This window comes from Haemorhous mexicanus, chromosome 14 (genome assembly GCF_027477595.1).
Source record: "Haemorhous mexicanus isolate bHaeMex1 chromosome 14, bHaeMex1.pri, whole genome shotgun sequence".
NCBI classification, from domain to species: Eukaryota; Metazoa; Chordata; class Aves; order Passeriformes; family Fringillidae; genus Haemorhous; species Haemorhous mexicanus.
This window is the reverse complement of record NC_082354.1, coordinates 1612817-1636448: the sequence shown is the minus strand read 5'-3', so window position 1 is coordinate 1636448 and position 23632 is coordinate 1612817. Positions and strand designations below refer to the sequence as shown.

The 23632-nt window shown below is 61.9% G+C and overlaps 1 protein-coding gene across 7 annotated transcripts; it reads right to left on the bottom strand.

The window, feature by feature from the left end:
- Positions 1-248: 248 nt before the first annotated feature.
- Positions 249-21317, bottom strand: NHSL2 (NHS like 2). 7 transcript variants are annotated; one of them, XM_059859319.1, is made up of 8 exons: positions 21111-21317; positions 8846-8998; positions 7886-8022; positions 7592-7796; positions 6603-6734; positions 3319-5508; positions 3090-3222; positions 249-2769 (listed from the first exon to the last, which is right to left on the bottom strand). In XM_059859319.1, exons 2-8 carry the CDS (start codon positions 8895-8897, stop codon positions 2457-2459), a joined length of 3162 nt encoding a protein of 1053 aa, XP_059715302.1. In that variant the 5' UTR covers positions 8898-8998; positions 21111-21317; the 3' UTR covers positions 249-2456. The 7 variants fall into 7 exon arrangements, with proteins under 7 accessions (XP_059715302.1, XP_059715299.1, XP_059715296.1 ...); XM_059859316.1 differs by lacking the exon at positions 21111-21317 and adding an exon at positions 17703-17799; XM_059859313.1 differs by lacking the exon at positions 21111-21317 and adding an exon at positions 14781-17554.
- Positions 21318-23632: the final 2315 nt, after the last annotated feature.

Below are 23632 nucleotides of genomic sequence, written 5' to 3'. Positions count from 1 at the left end.
CCCTCGCACCATCCCCGGCCCCCGCTCCGGCCAGACCCCAGCGCCCAGCCTGGGCCGTCCCTGACACCTCACGGTGTCCCTGCGCCCCACCCGCCCCAGAGCCACGGGGACACAGGAGCGCGCGGCAGACGCTGTGAAAAGCCCCAGCTAATGGGGCCGGTTCCCCTCGAGTCACCCAGGGCTGGCAGGGGGTGCCCACCTCCCCACCCCCGGTCCCTCGGCAGCCCAAAGAAGAACAGGCACAGACAGGCAGCAGGGAGCACTTTACCAAGCTGGAGAGATAAAAAGTACAGCATTCCATAGTTGGCACCTTGGCGGCCCCCACCCCGGGGCAGGGCTGTCCTGCCAGCCAGACTCTTCCTGGGAATCCACTGCCTTCCCAGAGGAACAGCTGCAGCCAGAGAGAGCAGGGAGAGAGCGGCCAGAGATGAGCACTCAGCCAGGAAGAGCCCCAGGAAGAGCACGTTCCTCCAGCCAGGGAAATTAGGATCTCCATCCCATGGCCAACCTCTGTCTCACAGTTGACTTCTGGCCCACTTGGATATGTCACCCCAGCAGCATTGGCCACTCCAGCTGCCAGTGGTGCTGGGGGTGTTGCAGGGGGTCCCTGCCCCGTGCTTGCCCCCAGCCCCCTTTGCCGACTCTGTCCCTGGTTTCCTGAGCAGTCATGTGCAAAATGTACCTGTCCCCAGAGCTTCCCAAGCTGTGCCCTGGCCCCATCATGCGCCAGCACCCTGCCACTGGCTGGGGCCACGAGATGGGGGTGAAATGTGGACATTCATTAGAGCTTTTTTTGTGATTTTTTTTTCCTGAGTTTCTCAGCCTGGCTCTTAATTACAGGCTTAAATCTGCAGCCCTGGGAGAGGAAAGAGAGAGATGGGCAAATACCAGGAGGGAGGAGATGGGAACCCACTGGAGCCTCAGTGGGATCAGATTCAGGGTGGTGGCAAGGATCAGGAAGTGTTTGGGCTGTGCTCCCCAGGGATGCAGAGCTCCTGGTGGGGCAGAGACCCCCCAGAGCAGACCAGGCCCCTTGGAGAGGCAGCTGAAGCACTGCTGTGGTGCCCTGCTGCTGTTTGGACCCACTGCACCGCTCCCCCTGCAGCACAGGAGGGTTGGAGTGTGTGGAAATACATCAAGAAATCAAGCAGAAATTTTCCTAAACACCCTGTTTCCTTGTCAGCCGTGGCTGGCCCTTCCTGTTTCTCTGGGCGTGCGGCCGTGCTCCTGCTCGGAGCTCACATTTCCTCCCTGCCCTGCCCTGAGCCCCACACCACAGCCTCTGTTACTGGCTGCTGGGCCCCCATGCTGGAGCCAAGCCAGGAAGAGGCAGCTGGGAGTGAGGGGGATGAGTCCCGCCTGGGGATGTTCAAACCCTCTTCCACGGCCCCGTGCACCTGCCCTGATGGCATGTGTCCCACTCGGCCTTGCTCAGCTCCCTGGCGGCCAGTGGGCACAGGTGAGTGGTGGGCAATCCTGGGGGGACCCTGGAGTCACCAGGGAGGTGGCTCAGGTGAAGTCCATCTGGATTCCAGCCACCATCTTGGTAGTATCTCAGGACCTCTGGTGGCCAGGGCAGCAGGAGAAGTTGTCACAGGGTCTGTTGTGGAGATGCAGGAGGCAGAGCTGGGGACGAGCTTCCTTCCCATGGCACAGCACCCTCATTGCCCCAGTTGGCAGGTGGGTGCAGGACCCCCGGCATGGGAGTGGGGTGGCTGCCAGAGCCCCTGTGCAGTGAGGCCAGGGGGGACTGGTAGTGGAGATGACCCCAAGGTTTGTTTTTGGACTGAGAGCTGAGGAGCTCCAAAATGCAGCATTCTGGGGGCTTTCAAGGGGTGGGGATTTGGCTTGAGGTGGTGGCGCTGGCTGTGGATGCTGGGTGCCAGTTCCCTGTGTGCTAGGGAGGATGCTCAGGGCAATGACAGGGAACCTCCTGTGACTCTTCAAAAGCAACCGCAGATCCAGCTGAACCCCTGGCGTCTTCCCAAAGTGCATCTGTGTGTCCAGCTGAATTCAACCAGGGGATCTCTGCATGGGAAACTCAAGGTACAATGTCAAAGGGAAGAGAATCAAACATTACCACCACTGTGCATTAGAAAATCTGTTTAAAGTACCACATGCCAAAGGGACCGAAGAGTCTCAAGCTGCTTTGCTGCGGGCATGGGGCAACACCAAGGGCTGCGATCCTGTTCTGCTTCCTGGGCAGGTGCCTTCAATTCCAGGAGCTGGCTCAGCCAGGGCCAGTTTCAGCAACTTCCCCTGAGGGAAGGGCCCAGAGCCATGAGAGCTTGGGCTCCAGCCACTGCCTCTCTGCCAGCAGCTCTCCAAGTAAGGAACAAAAGCAGAAGAACCCCCCAGCAGGATACAGGGGCTCCCCAGCAGCCAGGACAGCCCTCTGCAGCAGCGCTCCCTCTGCAGCCATTGTCACCCCTCTGGCTGGAGGAGCCCCTGTGTGGTCAGGGCTGACTTTTGAGGCTGTTTGCACCATCCAGCTCAGGGGCAAACTCTGTGATGACCCTCCGGGCCAGCGGGTTTGTGGTCTTGAGCAGTTCGGCGGCAGATGGCCGAGTACCGGGGCTTGTTTTGCTGCTCTTCTTCTGGAGCAGAGCTTTAAAATCCTCATTCCTGCTGGAAGATTTCCCACTGCTGCCCGCTGCTGCCAGAGACTCGCCAGCTGGGGAGCCTGAAGTCTTTACAGGTGAGTGGGAGGTGGGTCGGCTGCTGAAGGTGTCACCAGGCTCTTTCCGCCCCAAGACCTTCCTCTTTGACCTAGGCACCAAAGGGACATGGGTGGGAGCAGTCTGGGGCTGGGGCGAGGTCCCAGAGCTAGGGGCATGGTAGTGTCCAGCCTGCTCTGCTGGGGCAAGGTGATAACATGAGCATGGCAGGTGGTGCTCCTGGCAGGCAGGACTAATCTGCACCTTCCCTGCTGGTTGCACTCTGCTCAAGGCAGCAGCAACTGGACTGTCCCCAGGATGAACATTGGCCCCAGTATGAAAAATGGAGCTGTCATGGTGGAGAGACACTAGACCCAGAGCTGTGACAGTGGGTGCAGGGGCTGTCCCCTCCAGTGCATGCACCAACCTTACCTGTGGATCACTGTGAAGAGATCCTCTGTTGTGCGAGATGTTGTGAACACCTCATCGTCCTCCTCCACGATGGACTCGGCTGTCTTGTCGCTGGCAAAGCTCTTCTCCTCCATGCCGGCTTCCGCTGAGCTGCCTGTGAGCAGGGAGAAGACAGCAGTGAATCCCCCGTGCAGCATGGGGAACCGTTATCCCTGGGGTGATCCTGCCACAGGGGTAGAGAGACCCTCACCTTGCTCTGAGGCAGGCTCACTGGCAGGCATGGTGCCCACAGCCTTGGGAGATGGCGGATCCTCAGCATCAGGGTCGCAGCAGGTGGGGTCAGTGTCCAGGGTGATGATGGGGCTGGGGGTGGGTGGCAGGTCCCCCATACCAGCTCCCAGCTGTGCTGGGGCTGGGATGAGTGGCAGGTACAGCACGCTGGGCTTTTTGGGCACGGGCGGGGGCACCTTGGCCTTCCTGCGCTCCCCCTCAGCGCCACTCCGCTCTGGCCGCAGCTCATCCAGGCTGCCCTGCGAGAGCCGCCGGGGCCCTGCTGGGGTCAGGGACAACTGGGGCTCCCCCAGACCCCTCCTCAGCTCCCCTCTCCGCAGCACCACAAAGGCATCCTGTGCCAGCCCCTTCTCCTTGGCGGTAGTGCCTGGTGGGGATTTGGGGGACAGTGGACCCTCCTCCCGCAGAACTGGGGGCTTGGGCAGGATGCACGGGGGGCGCCTGGCCAGTGGTGGCTTCTCTGCCACGGGTGGCTTCACTTTTCTCTCCAGCCCTGGGCAGGGGATGTGTGCTGGCTCCTCTGTGTGCTCTGGGCCATCAGCGTTGTCCTCTGGCTCTGAGCGGCTGATGGAGCGGAGACGGACAGAGCGCAGGTCGGACTGTGTCACCACGGGCATGATGGGTGTGATGGGACTGGTCTTCTGGGCCAGCTTGGTGCCAAAGGTGGAGTCAGAGTGGTGCCGGCTGACCTTAGTCTTCCCCTTCAGGGAGATCTTCAGCCCTGAGAGGTCAAGGTGGGTGGGTGGAGTCAGTGGGACGTCGAAGGACAGCCTGCCCTTGGGGCTCCTCTCCATGGGGGATGTGGGGGGCAGAGAGGATTTCCTCTCGGGAACTAGTGGCCTCACACGCACCTGGTGTGGGGAATGCCCCAGAATGGTGGAGGTGGGTACGGTGGGGGTTGGGGTCTCCGACTGACTGGAGTACCCGCTGGATGGGGACATCAGCCCTGTGGGCCTGCCTGGTGAGGAGGTCTTGAGGTCTGCCTCGGCAGAGAGCTGGGAGGGCGTCGTGGCCCTGGAGACTGAAGGGGACACGAGGGACTCAGAGCTGCCCTGTGTCTTGGCACACTCAACAGCTGTGGTCCCTGTGGTTGTGCTTGAGCCAGAAAGGGACTGGTAGGGATCACTGCTTGCCCTCCAGTCCGTGAGATGCCACTGGTGGGGGGTAGCTGTGCTGTTGGGCTCCCTGCCTGCACTCCCCTGGGGGTCGGCGTGCACTAGCCGGTGACCCTGGAGCTCTGGTGGGATGCACAGGCTCTTGGGCCGCTGGTCCTTGGGCAGTGCTGCACTGAGCCCCACATCACCGTCCTGCCCCTCTTTGATCAGTGAGACGCTGCGTGTGGGTGGCGAGGGCTTCTTCTTGGCCTTCTTCAGGGAGATGCTTTTGGAACGCCGCCGTCGCTGCCCCTCAGGCTCCAGCCCCAGGGAGATGTTGTCAGTGCTGGTGCTGCCCTCGGAGCTGGCGCTGGGGTAGCCCAGGGCATAGTTGGCGCTGCCCCGCCGGGTCTCAGCATATGCGATGTCCACAGAGCAGAGGGACCCCGAGTCAGTGGGCACTGACAGTGACCGCTCACGGAACCGGCACCCTGCCCGTTCCACATCCAGCTGCGCTGGCCCTGCCGCTGGCTCCAGCTCCTCTTGGCTTCCTGGCAAGAAATTCCCCTTGGCTCCCTGGATGCACCCGGAGCTGGGGGGTGAAGCAGGCACTGGGCCAGAGAAAAAGCTGGGCCCATTGCTGCCCATGCGCTCTTCTGTGGCAATGAAGAAGGAGGTGGAGGCGGCGGGTGAACCTGGGCTTGGTGATGGGATGAAGCTGCCCTGTGAGGTGCAGGTGGGCCCCTTGCCTGGGCCAGTGGTAAGGCCGGGGGGGCTCCCATAACCCAGGGGGGTCCAGGGTGGAGAAAAAGGGGTGCCCTGTGTCCCATTGCAGGCACTGGCACATGGGTTGGCTGCCCCATCCATGGCAGCAGGTGGCTGGCAGTGGCGGGCCCCGAGGTCACTGAAGGTCTTTCTCAGTGGGGCTGAGAGGGGTGGACGAGGGCTGATCTCCTGGGACGTCGTCCCCCTGCTCGTGGTCTCAGGCACAAAGCTGCAGGACAGGGACTCACTGATGGGCGCGTGTGTGCTGGATTTGGGGCCGTTGGCGCTGCCTGCAGGGAGAGACACAGTTTGGTGAGCACCATCCCACCTCCCTCACAGGGACATGGCCTTCCTCTGCATGCTGTCCCAGCCCGTGGCCAGTCTTGAGGCTGCACCTCTGCTGAGGCATAAAATGTGGGTCTGTTGGCATGCTGGAATGTGCCATGGACAAATAAGCAGCCATGGTAGGAGGCTCTACCAATGGGGACATCAGTCCCATGGCAACCAAAGTGTTGCCCTGGTGCTCCATGGTGGGGACTCAGGTGGGGTTCAGGAGGAGCCAGGTCAGGCATTGCCAGCTGGGACAGAGAGGGACATGGTGGCTCACAGTGCCACCCCATCACAGGAGCCAGCAACCCTGCTTTGAACACCCTCAGCAGACAGGGATGCTCAAGGCTGTGGTGGGCTGAGGTCTGACTGACTCCAAGGAGGAGCCGTGACCATCCTGTTGATGGTCTGACCACTGTCATGGGAAGAAACCTTCCTCCTACCCTGTGAAAACTGCCTTGGAGCAACTGGTGCCATGGCTTCTCTCCCTGTTTCTACCTCCCTCCAGAGAGAGGCTGGCTCTGATTTCTCTACACCTTCCACAGGGAACAGCAGGACAGAGCCCCTGAGCCACAGTGGCTGCTGTTCCCAAGGGTCCAATGCCAGCCTGGAAGCACTCCAGCCACTCTCACATGCACTCCAGCCACTCTCACATGGCATGGCCAGCTCGCCAGCTGCAGCAAAGACCTGGCCAGGTGTGTGCCCCACAACCATGGCACCCTGAGACAGGGTCTTCCCATGGGGAAGGTGGGCACAGGGAGCTGTTGGAGGTGAGGCTGGGTGACTCCTGCCTCAGAATCCTGACTCAGGATGAAGGGGCTGTCCCTGATGCCATGCCAGCCCCAGGCCAGCCCAGTGTCACCAGTGAGCCCAGCTCCTCAGTGCCTTGGGAGGGCGCAGAGTGAGGGTGGTGCCTGCACCTCCCCGCGGTCCGGGAGTCCCTGGGAGCCCGTCTGTGCCTGGGCTGGCTGCCAGCCCTGGGATGGCTGTGCCATTAGGGCAGCTCTGGGAGCTGCCAGTGCTGCCGGGGTGCAGCCTGCGCGGTTCTTGCCGTCACCTTGGTCTCGCAGGGACAGGTTAGGGAATCCAATAATGGTCCGTCTACGCCGCAGGGTGGACTTTGGGTTCATCGCAGTCTCTGTGTTAAACAGGGAGTGATGAGCACTCACGTGCCTAGCAAAGTGCTGCCCTGTAGCCAAAACAAACAGCGGTACGCCACGCTGCTGGCCGGGAGCTCGGCCCCCTCCATCACCCATGTTCTCTGTGTGCCCCCAGCCTGGGATGGTGACACAGGTGGGAGTGTGGGATGCAGGATGTTGGTGGGGTGAGCACAGGGGAAATGGAGGCACAGTGGGAATGCTGCAGATGGAAGTGGGATGGTTGGAAAGCCACAGACACCAGCCCTGTACTGTGTGACAGGCACTGGTCTGTGCTGGTGAGGCCGGGCCCAACACCACTCTGCTGAGCCAGAACAGCCAGTACATGAGGCATGGAGAGGGAAAGGGACCAATGTGGCCCTGGCACAGCTCTCCATGATGGAGGGAAAGTACAGAGACACCACTGCCCTTCAGAAGGGGCACCTCACCCAGCCACTAGCCCCTGACTCTGTCCTGGGCTAGAGCATGGCATATGTGTCTGCAAGGACTCGGCAGGACCGTGCTGCTGGGAGCTGCGGCCTGAGAGGATGAGCAGATGGACAGACAGGGGAGACAGGTGAGACAGGCACGGTGGACGGTATGTGGTGAGAGTGCAGGTGACAACAGACCTGACTGGCTGGGTATTACATCAGGGATGTGAGACCTGCCGGCAGCATGGCCAGCGGACCAGTCACACAAAGCTGCAGATGGCATGGGAGATGGCTGGGAGTGATGGATGCCAGCATGGCCCTGCTGTCCCCTCTCTGCCCTGGTGCCCACCTAACCCACAGCAACACAGCTAGCAGCCACAGCCCCCTCCCACCACCCATCCCCTGCCCCAGATGGCTGCTGGGGCGCATCTCTGCCTGCATCCCATGTCCTCCCACCTCGCCATGTGGTGCTGCCCTACCGGAGACATTGATGGGGACAATGTTGGTCTGGATAGAGCTGGGCTGGTGCCACTGCTTCTCCTCCTCAGGGGGCAAGGGGAAGGCCCTGGGCCAGGGGGGCTGCTTGTCCGGGCTGGTGGGGAGGCTCAGGGAGGTGTCATGAGGCCGAGCACTGAGCACAGTGCTGCTGGTGGTCTCCTCTTCGGCCGCTTGCTGGCTCGGGGGCTACAGGAGAAAGGCATGTCAGCCACTAAAGGGACAAGGATGGAACACAAACAGGGACTTGCTGCCTGCCCTGCCACCTCAGAACTCACCATAAGCACGAACTCAAGGCGCTTGGCAGGTGGGGGTCGAGGTGATGGTTCAGGGGAGGTGTTGGGGGGCAGGTGACCAGCAGCGCGGAAGGTCTGCCCAGTGACCCTGCTCTCGGTGTACTGCTCCTCATACTCCTCTGCAAGAAAATCAGCACCTGGGACCCTGCTCCTGCTGCCAGATCCTGGAGCAGGGTGCATGTGAAGGGATGGTAACTGTCCCCTCTGGCTGTCCCCAGCCTAGCTGGCCATCCCTGTTCAGGACAGGCAGGTCAGAAGGTGAGGAAGGGAGACCCCAAGGAGGGGAACTGAAGAAGTGCAAGGATGCCAGCAGCTTGCCCCACTCCTCCTGGGGTGCAGTCAGGTGATGTGGTGGGTCTCACTGGGACACAGCCCCACTGGGGACAGCCAGCAACTCAGTGCATCCCCATCCTGTAATTGTTCAGCTAATTAATGCTGGTGGCTGTGGACTTGCAGAAAGCAGGGCTGCTCAGGCTGACTTAATGAGATTACAAGCTGGGGGATGGCTGGGCTGCTGATCTCATCTGATGCCTGAGGAGTATCTGAGCCAGGGCCGCGTGACAGCCTGGGCCAGAAATTGGAAGGAAACAAAACCACTGGCCGTGTTGATCAAGTTAGGCAGATCAGTGGCAGGTCCATTAGGCCCTTGTGAGAACTGTGCTGTGTAGGGGCTCGTGGGTGCCCTGGTGGCCCCACTGGCATCAGTGGCCTCAGCAGGCAATCCTGATCCCAGTTGCTTTGGCACCTGCAGCTGTGACTTGGGAGCAGAGATCGTTGAAGGACTACTGGAGCCCAGGACCCAACTCCTGAGGCCTGGTGAGGTCCAAGGAGTGGCTTGGACATGTGTGTGGGAGATGAGCTCAGTCTCATGGTGATGACCTAGCCTGGGGAGCACCCACCCACCACCCTCACCCAGTCCACTCCAGCCCCTCTCCCTGCTACCTTGCAGCAAGCTCTGGAGGTTGAGCTGGGCCTCCTGGTGCAGCTGCTCCATGCCTGGTGGGCGCCCAGCTGCCAGGAAGACGTTCACAGGCTGCTGCCATGGCAGCTTGGTGGGGGTGGCTTTCTTGCCCTCGAGGTCCAGGTTAGAGGTGGCTGCAGGCAGAGGAGAGTGGGATCAGAGGCAGGTGGGGGGCAGCTTTCCTGCAGGTGCCAGCACAATGCTCATCCCACCCCAGCTCTCCTGGAATGCTGGGATGTGGCTGCATTCCACCCTGGCAGGCTGCTGCCTGCTCGGACCAGCCCTCATTGCGGCCACCACTTTGGGGGCTGGACGCTGTCCCTGAGGGCTGCCAAGAAGGGAGCTGGCTGAAATTGGGGAAGGAAGCCAGCCCTGCCACCCGTGCCTAACCGCGCCCGGGTGCAGGAAATGCTGCACGCTCTGGTGGAGCAACATCCTGGCTCTGGAAGAGCAGAAGTTGCAACTGAAAGGCAGGAGCCAGGGACCCACTGCTTCCATTGCACTGCAGCTGGGGGCCCACATGCCCTTCCCTGGCATGGACACCCCCAAAGCTCTCCAGGGAAGGAAACCTCTGTGAGGATTGCTCAGACGTTCTGAAACACCCTGATGGGTGGAAAAGCCCCTGGGAGCAGGATCTGGGCTCAGCAGTGAACTGGCTCTGTGGGGAGCTGAGGGCTGCTTCCACAAACATGTTTTGCCATGGGAACATTGCAGCCCTGGCTGCGCTGAGTGGATGTGGGTTTGTATCCAGCGTGGATTCAAGGGAGTGCTACCCCACTGGCACACTGCCTCCAAGGGCATCCACACTCTGTCAGGCACAGGCTGGGTCTCCGTGAGCTTTAAACAGGGATATGGATGACTAGGGTGTCATCCCTGGAGATTCAGGGCTCATCCTCCGCTGCATGGTCTCGTCCCCATCCCCATCAGTTGAGATGCTCCGCTTACCAGCCTGTGACAAACACTTCCCCTCTGACACCTGCTGCGCAGTGCCTGGCCCCAGGAACACACCACTGCCCCGCTGCCAAAGCCTGCTCCATGCCAGGCCCCAGCTGAAGCAGCGGAAGCAATCCCACATATCTGGGAAGGGGAATGGCCCCAAAACATGCGTGGGACCCCCAGCACAAGCCACATTTCCCTCAGCCCCCACTGGTCAGGCAGCTGTGGTCCAGCTCATCTGCACTTCATCCTAAGCATCCCCCTTGCTGCTCATGGTGCCATCCTGCCCCCATGAGCCTTCCTGCTCCCAGACGTCCTCCTGCCTACAACATTCCTGTGCCCCTGGGTGCCCTCATGCCTACCCTTCCCCCAGCTGATGGAGCCTGCACAACGCCCAGCGCCCCAAAGCAAGGTGCCATGTCCCCACCCTAGTTACTTTTATGATTTGTTTCCATAACGACAGGCCTTAACACTGGGGTTTTTTTCCTTTTTTTTTTTTTTTCCCATTCCTCCTCCTCTAAATAATTTGACTTGTTTCCATACCAACCAAGAGGTGTTGGGGCACACGTGTGCATGTGTCTACCATGCACAGGGCAAGGTTAGGCATCTCCCCAAAAACCTGACCCCCCAGTGCCAGGGGCAGAGACCATACCTTCCCCTCTGCAGACTCCAGACCACACAACCTGCTGGTTTTGGCGACGTGGGGGATCCAGTGCTGCCCTGTCATTTCTGAGAACAGCCCAATTGTGCACCCCAAATGCTGGCTTGTTGCACCCCCTGCCTGGCTCACGCAGCCCCAGCCTTTGGCCTCAGCACAGGTGATGCTCCTCACCTTCTGCTCATATATCCCCCTGCAGCTACCTCCCACCAAGGGCTCAGGGAGTCCTGAGCAGCCCCTGCAGCTCTCCAAACCCCTGCTGCCGTGCCCGGAATATGGAAGCTCACCTCTGCTCCTGGTTCTGCTCCGAGTCACCCCCGCCACTCACCTCGGGCGCCGACCACGTGGGGAAACCACAGCACCAAACCCGGGGCCGCCCTGGGCGCGGCGGAAATGTGGCAGCACCCACGCCCAGCTCCCTGCCCCGCCGCAGGGGCAGCTTCGGCCACAAGGGGAACACGCAGTGCCGGGGGTCCTCCCCCGTGAAGCTTCCCCCTCTTTGCTGACACATGCTCATTTGGGACTGTGAGTGACACAGAGCACTCCTGAGCCGGTGTGGGCTGTGGTGCAGGCACTGCTGGGCTGCTGGCATTGCCAAGGTGCTGGCATCACCAACGCATAGGCATCGTGGGCTGCATCTCCACAGGAGGGGAGAAGGGGTGGGGGCAAGAACCGATGAGCCGAGCACTCTCCTGACGCCCAGATGGCCCAACCGTGCACTGCAAGGACAGCACTGTGCCAGAGTGAGCAGCACCCCGAGGCTTTGGCTCCCTGGGAGTAGGCACTCCGAGGGTGTTTTGGGAGTAGCATGCCAAGCCCAGCACCACACGACAGCTCGGCGATAGGGTGTAAGGAGCCAGCAGTCCTGATTCAGTGCCACTGCCACATTGCTCCCAAGGGACAGGCAGTATTTCAGAGCAGCCTAATGCAGGCTCAGTACAAGGGCAGGTTGTAAGTGTGCGAGGAAGCCCAGATGCCACCCCCATCTATGGGCAAGGGATGCCCCAGCCAAGCGGGAGTGTCTGGCAAGAGGAGACAGCGGCTGGCCAGGATAGGGGAGCTGAGTTGAGCCAATGCCCTTGGCAGTGACCCTCCTACCACGCTTATCAGTGACAGGCTCAGAGCACAAAATACCTCTGAGGGGCTTCCACCCCGTGGCAAAAGCCTGCAGGAGATGAAGGCATCCTGGGACAGGAGAGCCAGAGGGACAGCTCCATCCCACCAACTCCAGCAGTCTAGACCTGAGCCTGGCCAGCCTTGCCGCTGAGGGAAACTGAGGCATGGCTGGTGGGGGGTTCACCATACTCCCTGCTGGCTCCAGGCACCCTTCTGGCCCCAGGGTGTGCAGAGTGGAGCAGGTAGCATCCCCTACCCTGCCTGCCAAAGGACATCTGCCTGGAATGTTCTCAGCTGCAGTAGATGCTGCAGCCTCGGAGTCCTGCTGAGCATGAGCTAGTGTCCAGGCTTGGGGTGTTGTGGCCATGGCGGGTACACAAGGACTGAGGCTGAATTCCCGGGAAGTTTGCTTGAAGGGGAGCTGAGCTCTACTCTCTCCTGCAGGAACAGCATCCCTGCAGGATCCCAGCCCCTCAGTATCTCCTGAGTCACCCCTGCTCCATGCCAGAATCCCTACTCACCCACAGCCCAGGCATCCCGAATCCACAAGGAGATACTTGACAGAGCCATCAGAGCTGTTTCAATCCAGGCTGAAGCTCCTGTGAAACGATGCCTCTCGCTTGAATTCACTGCCAAACTTCTCCCTCTCAGGCTCGCTCCCCACGTGCAGGAGGTGCCGGGGGCACGTCTGGAGCTGCTCGGACCCTCTGCCAGCGTGGAGCACTGTCAGGAATGATGTAACGGCAGCAGCGGGCGATGCGCCATCAGCAGAGCAGCCATGGCAACGGGTAAAGGCACAGCGGCAGCTGCCGCCGCGGGTCCGGAGCACCGAGCGCGCCGGAGGGCGAGGGCAGTGAACCTGGGGCCGAGACCGATCCTGAGAGCATCCCAAGCCCGCCGGCCGGAGCCGTGTGCCGCAGTGCCGGGACCGGGTGCCACCAGTTTCAAGCGAGTGCCCGGCCTGCCCTCGATCCTGGGCTGCTCGTTGCCGGCGCGTGCGGCTTGGGGACATTCCTGTGGTACGAGCCAGGCGCATGCTGCTCCACAGCGAGTGGAGAGGAAGTGAAAAGAGCACACAGAGGGAGCTGGCAGCGGCCGCAGAAACACCTCCTGTCCCAAGCTCACCCCCTGCCGAACCGGACCTGCCGGACCAGCTCCCTGCAGGATGTGGAGCCGCGTCCGTGTGCACGGCAGCCCCAGGGCCGGATGCACACCCAGGTCTGAATGAAATCCTGAAGCGACCCCCTGCTGACACCCCCAGGCCCACTGCCACACGGCAGTGGTGCTCACTGAGCAGACCTGCCCCATGTGCCACTTGCACATGCTGTGCCTGGGATGAGCCCTCACTGGGGAAGCCAAGAGACTATGCTCTCTCCAGATCTGACCCTCTCCAGGACACCTCCTACTGTCACATGTCTGGTGGCACACCTTCAATCCCCCAGTGAGGCAGGGCCACCTGCACAGGTGTCTGGCTTGCTGGTGGTTGAGGCCAGAGGGGCAGGAAGCCTTTCAGCGGTGCCATGCCCAGACCCCAGCTTGGCCATGCCAGAACTCTGGTACAGCACGTCCCCATGCTCCCACGCAGATGCCCAGCAGCACGAGAGGCACTGAGAGGTCTTGACACACCGGATCTGCCTGAGGTTTTCGGCTCTTCCAAGCTCCTTGTCTAACAAGGAATCAGCTGCTTTTTGTACTGATGGGAAATAAGGGCACTGCAGAAGTTGCTGGTGGCAGGGCAGATTTGGCAGCTGTGAGGGTCCCTCGGCTCATGGGGAGACAGCTGGATTATGTGAGGTTTCTATGAAAACCACTAGCAGCAAACCAGTCAATAATGTCCTTGTCCATTGGCAGGACTCAGAGCTGCAGTGTGCAAGGACATCCAGTCCCAGCAGTGTGATGGGCCCTGGTCAGGGAGTTTTGGCAGGAGGGGAGGTGTGTGTGCTGCAGGATTTGGCCAGTGAGCCTAGCCCAGGTGGGACCCACTGTGTCATTCGTCCGTGCTGTAGGGATGGGAACCGCCCACAGCTGTGCTGGCAGCAGGGCTTGGCCCAGGACCCCACCAGCCAAGGTGGACTCAGGCTGCTCCCTGACAAGAGGCTGAGATCCACTTCTCCCAGGGCCAGAGCAGCATGACTGGGGCAGGCATTGGAGCCCCAGAGTCTGGCTGGACCCAGATTCCTGCACCAAGCCCTCCACCATGGGCAGTAGGACCAGCACGCAGAGTCCTCTCTCAGCTGTGCTGTGGCTCCCTGGGAGCCTGACAGCCTCCTCATACTGCAGCCCTCACTCTCCCATGCTTCCCAGCAAAACTCCAGCCACAAATCTTTCCTGAGAGCCTCAATAAGCCTGGCATGGCAACCTGTCAGACCCAGCCGGTCCTGGCAGCCAAACATCGCCGCATCATGGCCAAAGGAACCACTGGGCACAGGGTGGCCATGGTTGGTTGCCCACCAGCCTTCCCACGGTGATGTCCCCAGCCTGCCTGGGACTGTTTGGTGGCTCATGGAAGCCCAGGCAGTGTGCACCACTCTGCCCAGTGTGGGCTGCCTGTGCCAGAGGCTGTTTTCAGAGGCTGCTTCCAGGAAAGCATGGCTTCCCCTGTGCCCAGCTGGTTTTACACTCCGCGGGGCCAGGACAATGTGAGGAAGTCGCCTGAGAGGGGAATGTGGCCAGAGGTCCTGGGACAAAGGGGCCTGAGACCTGAAATCAGGTAGGACTGAGAGCAGTGACAACAGTGACGGTCCTGGGTGTCTGTAATGTTTGTGTCGACCCATGGTCCATGGTCCCATGGTTCTCCCTCCTGCTGTCAGCAGCACATGGAAGCTGCCAGGAGGGCACAGAACCACCAGGACAGGCAGGTTGTCTGTCCCCACAGGACTGATGAGTGGTCAGTGGGACACGTGGGCTGGGAGTCTCTGTCTTTCTCTTGCTTTGTCAGAGAAAGGACACCCCCAGAGAAAGGCTGGGGTATGGCAGAAGGATTTAAAAGGGACAGAGACACTCTGCAGCTCAAGTCCGTCTGGGGAAGGTGGCACAAGACTGGTACTGCTGGACAGCACTGACGCCAGGGGCTATTGCATGGCCTCCAGAGGGTCTGTGCCCAAGAGCTGCCCCCAGCCCAGGGTCCTGCCCTGCAGAGTGAGCAGTGCCTGCAGATCCCACTACCCCCACTGCCCACCTCAGCCCTGCCCTACTGCCTGCCTTACCTGCCCGCTGCCAGGGTGCCAGGAGCCACTCCACTTTGGCCATGGCTGTGCGTGCTGGGGGAGGCCGCTCGCTCTGGCGACCCAGGAGCTCCTGCCTCAAACCAGGCTGAGAGCACTGAGTTTCTCTCCGTCCTCGCTGCCTCCAGCTCCAGCAGGGAGAGGAAGTGACCAGGAACTGACTGTTTGAGTCAGAGCCACAGCCCATTGTCCTGGCCCTGGCCCCTCTTCCTTCCCTGGGGAAGGATGGTGGAGGGACCGTGACTCTGCACAGCCCATCCCACATCCACCCGCCCTCACTGCGGGCCACCCAGGAATGCACATCCCTCTGTGTACATCCCAGCTGCAGCACCTGGAGAGGGATGCCATAGCCAGGACAGGAAGGACTTTCTGAGCTGGACAGGGTCTTGGAACCAAAATATCCCCCAGCTGTGGCTGGAGCACCATCTGAGAGTGGTGGGTGACCTGGGGGGACATGGCATGTGGGGCCCTGTCCTCTCAGCAGAGCATGGCTGTTCCTACATGGAGCAACCACAAGACTCCTTGTGGGGAAACCAGCACTGGGAGCCTGTGGCTGTCCCCAGCCCAGCTGAACTGTTGCCCGCCAGCTCCCCCAGTCCTTACAGCTAACAAAACCAGGGGCCCTTCTGAACCCCCTGGCTCTGAGCTGGGAGCTGCCAGAGCTCCCAGAACTTCATCTCACTTCAGCTCCCTCCAAAGCCTGGAGCAAAGGCTCCTTGGGGACCACCTTCCCAGTGCCCCAGGAGAAGTTGAGCCAGCTTCTCCCAGAGGATGGAGGCTCCTGGGAGCCAGGGCCGCAGGAGAGCCAAGAATGCTGCCCCGAGCACAGGCTTCATTCAGGAACATCCCACACCAGCAGCCACCCACACCCACCACAGGGCTGCTCCTTATGGAGCCTCAGCTCCTTCCCCTTAGCAGATAAGCTCCAGCCTGGATCTGCTGCCACCTCTCTGCATGGAAGCTTGTGTGCAACTGCTCAGGAACGCCCCAGGCACTGAGGTCCCAGCAGCCCTATGACTGTCCAAGTATTTGTTCAAGCTTTACACCCAAAACGAGTTTTGAGGCATGCAGTGCCAAATCCCACCCTTCCCTGACCCCAGCAGCCAGATGCAGGTCTCTCCAGGGAGACCAGGCACCTGAGGGAGATCGGCTGGAGATCTCCAGGCCAGTGGGGAACTGTGACCTGAGGACAGAGATGAGCTAGCTCTGGGCAGGGCCTGGTCCCACAATCCCCCTTGGGACCTTCCCACAGCTCCAAGAATTCATTTGACAATCCAGAAGTGTGATTAGCTCTCCCTCTGAGTGGCACCAGGTGGGAGAGGCAGGCAGGGAGCAGAGCAGCATCTGATGGTCTGGGCACTGCTCATCTTCCATGCCTGCAAATGGGAGCCAAGGGCACTGTGCTGGCACAGCATCCCTCATCCCCCACAACCTGCAGGCCCGCACCTTGCGGTCCAGGCACTGCCTCCCGGTAGGGAACAGGCCAGCATCCCATGATTCCTCTGAGTCCCACAGTCCAATCACTGCCTGCTTCCCATGCCCCCAGGACGGGAGCCAAGGATGATGATGGATACCGACCAGCCCCATCCCTCTCACCCCCTCCGACCCGCAGCTCAGCCTCTCTCCTGGTCGCCTCCTGTGCAACCCCAAGTTCTTGTGCCCCATTGCGGTGCTTTGCACCCACCGCTACAACAGCGCTTGCAAAATTAGACAGCGTCAGGTTGTGCTGCCACCCTCTCTGCCCACTGATTATTAAGCTGTGGCAGTCATTTGGGCTATGACAAGCAGTCCCCATTCTCCTACAGTTTCTAAGCAATCTTTCTGAGGTCCTCCCAGCGCTGTCAGTTCCCTGCTGCTGCCCACACTGCTGTGTCCCGCTCCCAAGCCAGCAGGCAGGGAAAGGGCAGCAGGAGCTGGGGCCAGCAGAGCCCAGCATGCTGCACTCCGGGACTCCAGGACTCTGATAGGCCTGGTGCCAGGAGTTGTGGCAGACCCCAGTTCCTGGCTCTTCTGGCATTCCCAGAAGCTGGGCTGGAAGAAGAGCTGGAGTACTGAGGAGGGTTGCTGAACTGCCTGGACCAGCTACACAGGGAGAAAGGAGTGACCAGACAGGTCCTGCTTCTCTGACCCTGCTTCCTCAGAGGGCACCTGCCCTCACAGTCTGCTCCCAGCTCCAAATGAGTCCTCTGCCCCCTCTGCTCCCCCTCACAAAGCTCCCTGAAGAGCTGCACGGCTGTCCGCCTCCCCAAGATTGTTTGTGGAACAGAAGCCCCCAGACACCCACCACCACTGCGATGTGTGGGAGCAGGGAGCTGGGCTGTGGGGGCTGCACAGGCACTGGGCTCCCTGCCTGGGGGCCCCAGCTCCGGGGACAGCAACTACAGGGGCTCCCCACTACGGGGCTTGCTCCCCACACCTTGGTGCTGCATCCCTGCCTCCAGGGCTGGCTCCTCACTGCCGGGGCTGCAGCCCAAGGCCCAGGACTGGCTTCCCACAGCTTGGGACTGGATTCTCATGCCCAGGGCTGGATCTCCACTACCCAGGCTGGCTCCCCCCACCTTGGGGCCGTCTCGCCGTGCCCAGGGCTGGCTCCCTGTAACCCGGAGCTGGATCCCCGCAGCTCGGACAGCCAGCACCTGTACCACACGCCGGGGTACGGCTGTGGCCCCACCGCCAGCCGCCTCCCGTGCCGTCCCCGTCAGGAGGCCAAGCCTCGGCCGGGGTGACCTCTGCCCGCGTCCTCCAAGAGACCCACCGGGACCGGGGAGCAAGGAGTGCCGAGCCGCAGCCCGAGCAAGCCCGAGCCGCCCCCTGCCCGCCGCCGCAGCCGGCGGTCGCGGGGCTGGCGGTGCTCCCGGGGGCGGCGGGGGCGCGGGTTCGGTCCCGCCCCGCCCGCGCCGGTACCTGTTGCCGAGCGCATCCTGCCCCGCCGCTGGCTGCGCGGCCCCTTCCGCTGCGCGTTGCCCATCCTCCGCCGCCGCACGGCCCGGGCTCCGCGCGCCGCCGCCCCCGGGCCGCCCCCCGGCCGCCCCCCGCCGGGCCCGCCGCGCCTCGCGGGGAGGAGCCGCGGGGCCGGGCCGGGCCGGGCCGGGCCGCATCGCTCCGCTCCGCGCCGCTCCGAGCCCAGGCGAGCAGAGCCGAGCCGCGCCAGGCGGCACCGGCATCGGCCCCCGCCCCGCCGCCCCCTCGGAGCCGAACGGGCGCCCAATGGCGGCGGCTGAGGGGGCCGGGCGGAGGCGGCGCGGGACTCGGGAATACCGGGGTGATGGGGATGGGGTGGGGGGCTTGGGGCTGGGGACTACTGGGGTGATGGGGATGGCGGTACCGTGGCTGGACACCCCCCGAGGAGACAGGGATTATGGGGTATCAGGGTGGTTGTGGGGCGGTGCCGGGGCCGGGCACCCTGAGACCACTAGTGTGGGGATGCCAGGGCTGGACAGCCCCCAGGGCAATAGGATTGGGTTGGGGGCCCTCGGGCTGGGTAGCCCCCGGGAAGTTGTTTGGTTTAGGGATGAGTGGAGGGAGTCCTGGGGCTGGACAGCCCCCGGGGTGGTGGGGACGAGCTGGTGCCAGGGCTGGACACCCTGAGGCAATGGGGCTGCCTGTGAGGTCCTGGGGCTGGCCACACCAGGGGTGTTGGGGCTGGGTGGGGACCCCCGTGCTGTCCCTGTGGGGTGGGTGGCTGATCTGGGAATGGATGGAGGCAAGGGGTTGGGGACCTCTGACAGGAGGCAGAGGTCAGCTCCAGGAGCAGCTGGAGTCATGCACAGAGGGAAACAGTAGATGTGGGAAGAGCTTTGGGACTGGGTTCGGTCAGGAAACCTGTGTGAGTGCTGCAAGACATTGCAAAGGCCAGGCCTGGGGGTGATGTCATCTCAGGTAGGAGAAACAGGGTCGTCTCTGTCTGCCAGTGCCTCCAAGGTCCTCATTCCTGGTATTGAGAGTCCTGGGCAGTGCCATGACGGGGCTGTGCCATGACAAAGCTCAGCTGCATGCAGGGACCCCCAGGAGTCTTGGATCAGCTACTACCCTTGGGTTTCTTCCCCTGGCTCAAACCTCACCATATCCTTCTCATGGGGAAAAAAGCCCTTTTGGAGTGGGGAAACCTGTCCAGCGTGCCAAGACCCCCACGTGCAGAGCGCTTCACCCCTGGTAGCCAAGGGCATTGGGATGGCTCAGCCCAGTCGCTGTGTCCCAGGACCAAGCATCCCTGACACATTGGATCTTGGCATCCATGTAGCAACAGAAAGGACCAGAAAGCGCTGGGAGGTTGTTATGGAAACAGCCACAAATTGGATCAGTACTTGGTGCAAGGAGCAGTTTGTGTGACTGATGTGGGAGCAGGTGGGTGTGACAGCCGCAGTGGTGCGGGGGCCCCGCGGTGGCACCCGGCTGCCCATGCTGTGTCCCTGTTCTGGGGCTAGGCTGTGGCAGTACCTCAGCTCCCAGGGACCCGGGCATGGGGCTGTAGGTACCTCACCCAGCCTCTGCACTCCCCAGGGAGGTGAAGGACTGGAGCGAGTTGGGGGTGGTTTGCAGAAATTCCAACAAGAAAATACTTTCTGCACTTCCCCAAGCCCCAGCTGAGCCCAGCACACGGTGTCAGGCAGGGGGGCACTGGCCTCTGCACAAACAGCCCCACTGTGAGTCATGGTGCTGCGATCCGGCAGCGTGGCCATCGTTCTGCTCCCTGCCCTGGCGAGCCACGCCAGGTGCCCATCACTCCGAGTCACTTGCCACCTTGTGCGGGGCAGACCCGGAGCCCGCCTCCTCCTCGAGCCCTGTGGGCACACACGGCTGCCCGCACTGTCCTGGCCACACGGCTCCCGGGAGCCCAGAGAGATTCCGGTGGCTCATCCAGGACACCGGGCTCACCGTGCCGGGCCAAGGGCAGGAAGGTGCAGGTGGCCGAGCGAGTGGTGCCACAGCTCAGTCCGGCCCGAGCGCGGGAGCGGCTTCGCTCTGCGCTCCCGGAACAGACCCTCTCCTGGCAGAGAACCCAGTTATGAAGAAGTCATAAACATTTGCTAAGTGGCCGAGCTGGTTATTTTCGGGCCAAGAGGCCATATTAACGCTCACAATCAGCGAGGCAGATGAGCTCATTGGAGAACAACGGCTTGGGACCGGGCCAGAGCCGGGGAGCAGGGCCAGGGCTCCCAGGCCCGCGCCGGCACCATGACGAGTCACTCCCAGGGCTGTACTGGACTCTGAAATGTGCCACGTCCCAGCAGAGCCACCGGCAGGGTTCCCGCCAAGCTGGAGGGCAGAGCTGGGACACCGAGCCCCACAACACCTTATATTGCTGACGGTGGCCCCCGAGCTGCCCCCCCCCCGGCCCGGCAGGGGATCTATGTGCAGGGCTGGAGCTGCCGTGACACCTTCGTGCCACCTCGAGTCCCCTCCAGGCTCTGTATTCCTGGGAGATTCCTTCAGTGCACCAAACATATTTCGTTGCTCGTGCCCTGGTAACTGCACTGGGGGCCTGACCGTCCTGCCCAGGAAGGGCACTATCAGGACTGCCCTCCCTGCTCCCGGTGTGCCAGGGCTGCAGGATGCCGTCACCTGGTTCTGCTACACCCCTGGCAATGAGAGCTCGGCACAAAGCAGTGTGTGGGGGTCAGGCAGAGGGGACAGGGGTGTCCCAGCCCCGATCACCCCGCAACATGCACCCACACCCCCAGAGCGTCCTCTGAATGCCCCCCAAAACAGCTGTGCCAGAGAGCAGCGTGCAGCCATGCTGCCACCATGTGCCGTGGCACCATCACTAGTACCTGTCATTTGTGAGCCTCTTACTGGAGACGTGGGGTGCCAGAGGTGGCATTGGCACCTCCCCAGCACTGCTACTGGATCCCCCAGCCCCTCTGCAGGGGCGCACCGTGCACCTTCCTCCCGGCTGGGTCTCTGGGGAGGCTTCCTGTCCCAGCCCGAGTGGGTGAGGAGGAAGAGGAGGGACACATCCAGTCCTTGGGCTGGGCACGGGCACTGCCAGGGAGCAGAGGCCACCGCACCCTCCCGGGGCTCTGCCCGCTGCCACCATGGATGTGTCCTGTCTGCGAGCCCTCCCGTGATGGGCACTGGGTGCCCAGCTGGCCCCATCCCACCATCCCCATCCCTTGGTGCTCACAGGCAGGAGCGAGGAGCCGAGCAGGCGGCTGTGCCAGCCCTGGGGCTGCTGCTGCCTGTGCCCACCTGCAGTGACAGCCACCATATCGTGCACCCACAACTCCCTGCCCTCGTCCTGCGGTGCTGCCAGGCCCTCCCGGGACGGGGCAGGGAGTCCCACAGGCAGGAAAGGACAAAACTCTTACTTACCCAACTCTGCCTCCTCCTCTTCCTCTCCCCACCGGGCCCCAGGCCCGGGGTATGGCAGCTGCCCCACAGCTCAGGGGATGCCCCGAGCCCCCATGGCCGGGATGGACTGGCGGCTGCCCTGGCCGGGAGCGGCAGACAGCCACAGCGCCAGCTCTGGCAGTCGCTCGCTCGCACTAAATCGAACCAGGTTTCTGGAGAAAGGCTGGATGGAAACGCTTCTCCCACCCCAGCCCAGGCCCTTCTTAAAGACATAGCTACACAACCCTGCTGCGGGTGCTGGAGCCATGGAGATTGAGCAGGGATGGAGCATCCTGCCAGCCGGTGTCTTTCCGGTGGGTCTGAGAACCACAGCAAGGGATGAGATTGGTGGAGAAGAGATGGCATCCACACCTCTGCTGTCAGCCGTGCCAGCCTGCGTGGGTGCTGTGGGCAGTGCCAGCTGACCCTCCTGTAATTAACAGGGGCCAGGCAGTCAGGTGAAGGTTTCCTGCACCTGGCAGCACCCTATGGCTGTCAGGGAGGGGGCTGTCCATTCCCCCCTGCCCTTGGCTGGGGTCCCAGTGCAGCAGGAAGGGAGCTGGTTCCACACAGGCAGTGCCTTGCAGGTGACCTCGGCAGCCCTCACTGTGCCTGACAGCCAGGACCACCCGGGAGGCTGCTGCCTGCAGCTGTGGGGAGGGGAATGCCTGGGGGATGGCCACCCCATGCTGGCTGTGCAATGGGGGATCTGCTCTCCCTGCTCACAGGACACAGCTATGTGAGAGGCCCTGGGGACGGCTATGACGGAATGGTGATGGACCTCTCCCTGTCCAGTGGAGAGGTGGGGGCATTGGGCAGCCATGGCCACAGCAGCCAGCTGAGAGGGATGGGAAAGCACTGGAGCAAAATCCTGACACAAGGGGAGGTGATCTCAGGGCTGACTCCTCAGCCCTCCCATTTCCACAGAGCACAGACCAAGCACAAGACAACTTGGGACTGTCCTTCCAGAAGAACTGACAGCACAGATCCTGGCACCCTCAGCATGCCAGGAGCCCCCATCTCTGCAACAGGCACACGTGCGCACTCTCAGACATGTACAGAATCACAGACGCGCGTGTACTAGGGGGGTTTGCTCTGCAGTGGGGATATGTGGTGCTCTGCTGTCCCCTTCCTCCTGCCTGGCTATGGGGACACTGAGTCAGGATCCAAGCTCACAGTGGGGCCATGCTGCTCCATATTGATGCAGCTGCCCACTCAGGGTGCCAGGAAGGGAGGAAATGGCCTCTCACAGCCACTTTCTAGGTAACAGGCAGAATTACCTTTTTCTCTGTCTGCTTCGATCTGCTGCCATTAATTAACTCAAGGAGTAATGATTCTCCCCTGATCCTTGCACTGCCCACCACACTCAGTCACCCCATGCCACACAGCTCCATGTTGGCTCCTGGAGCTGTCCCCAGCTGCCAGACACTGTGCTGTGCCAGGCTGGCATCTGTGCGGGGTCAGGCTCCAGCAGACAGACAGGGGACAGTCCCCCTCCGTGTTGGTGGGTACTCCCACAGAGCCACACGCCTGCCACTGCCCGAGGTGCCAGCCCAATTCCCTGCCAGGCATCCTGGTGCCAAGGCAGACAACCAGCAGGAGAGGAGGAGGAGGATGGCAGAGCCTGCTGGCATGGCTAAGGAGAAGATTCTCCTTGCCAGCATCCTTGGCCTGTAGGGCACTGCACCAGATCCTGCTCCATCCAGACTTTGTGCCGGCAGCCAGTGGCTCCTGTGCACGCGCGGGGACTGGAGTGTGGCCAGCCCTGTGCCATCACCTGCAGGTCAATGGGGATGGCCAGCGGTCATGGCACTGGGTACCCAGGGAGTGGTGACCAGGCTGGGAGCTGGAAATGCATCCCCAAGGGACTGCTGGGCTCCTAAGCAGCCAGGAGGGTTCCTGTAGTTTCCTGTGTCCCTCCCCAAGGGTCATCTGCTCTCCAAAGCACAGCCCCACAGCCACTGGTGCCTCGCTGCATGGATAACTTGCACGGGTGCCATGGGGAGCCATTCTGCACTCCCACCTCTGCCTCCATGGAGCACCACGGAGCTCTCTACAGCTGGACAACCATCCTGCACTCCCACCTCTGCCTCCATGGAGCGCCACAGAGCTCCCTACAGCTGCAGAACCGGCTGCCAAGGCATGCTCCAGTGCTTGCTTCCACACGGAGGTGAACGCATCCCACATGCTGACTTAGGATGACGCAAACTCCAAGGAGACACATAGTTGAAGCCAATCCATGTTCCTGGTCCGTAAGTGCTGCCATATTCCCAGCCAAAGTGAGGCTGTAAGTGCTTCCTAAGAAGAACTAGGAGCAGCAGGGCTCGTGGAGTTCCTTCTAAGCTTGGTCTGCGGAGATGGGCCCCGGCAGGAGGAACCAGAAACATCAGGGGTGTCCAAGGCTGTGAGGGAACAGCAGTGGCTGTACTCCCCCGTGCTTTCATGCAGTTCTTACTGGGTGATGGGGGTCCTGAGGACCTGCTCTCCCCAGGGGACCTACTGCC

Bases quoted from the DNA above. Each gene is read 5' to 3' on its own strand.
- NHSL2 (XM_059859313.1), bottom strand. From the start codon at position 15,063: ATGTGGGATGGGCTGTGCAGAGTCACGGTCCCTCCACCATCCTTCCCC. The intron at 8,999-14,780 runs GTAAGGCAGGCA...CTCTGCCTGCAG, and splicing joins GGCACCCTGGCAGCGGGCAG to CCACCTCTAACCTGGACCTC. The intron at 3,223-3,318 runs GTGAGGGTCTCT...CCCTGCTCACAG, and splicing joins TGAGCCTGCCTCAGAGCAAG to GCAGCTCAGCGGAAGCCGGC.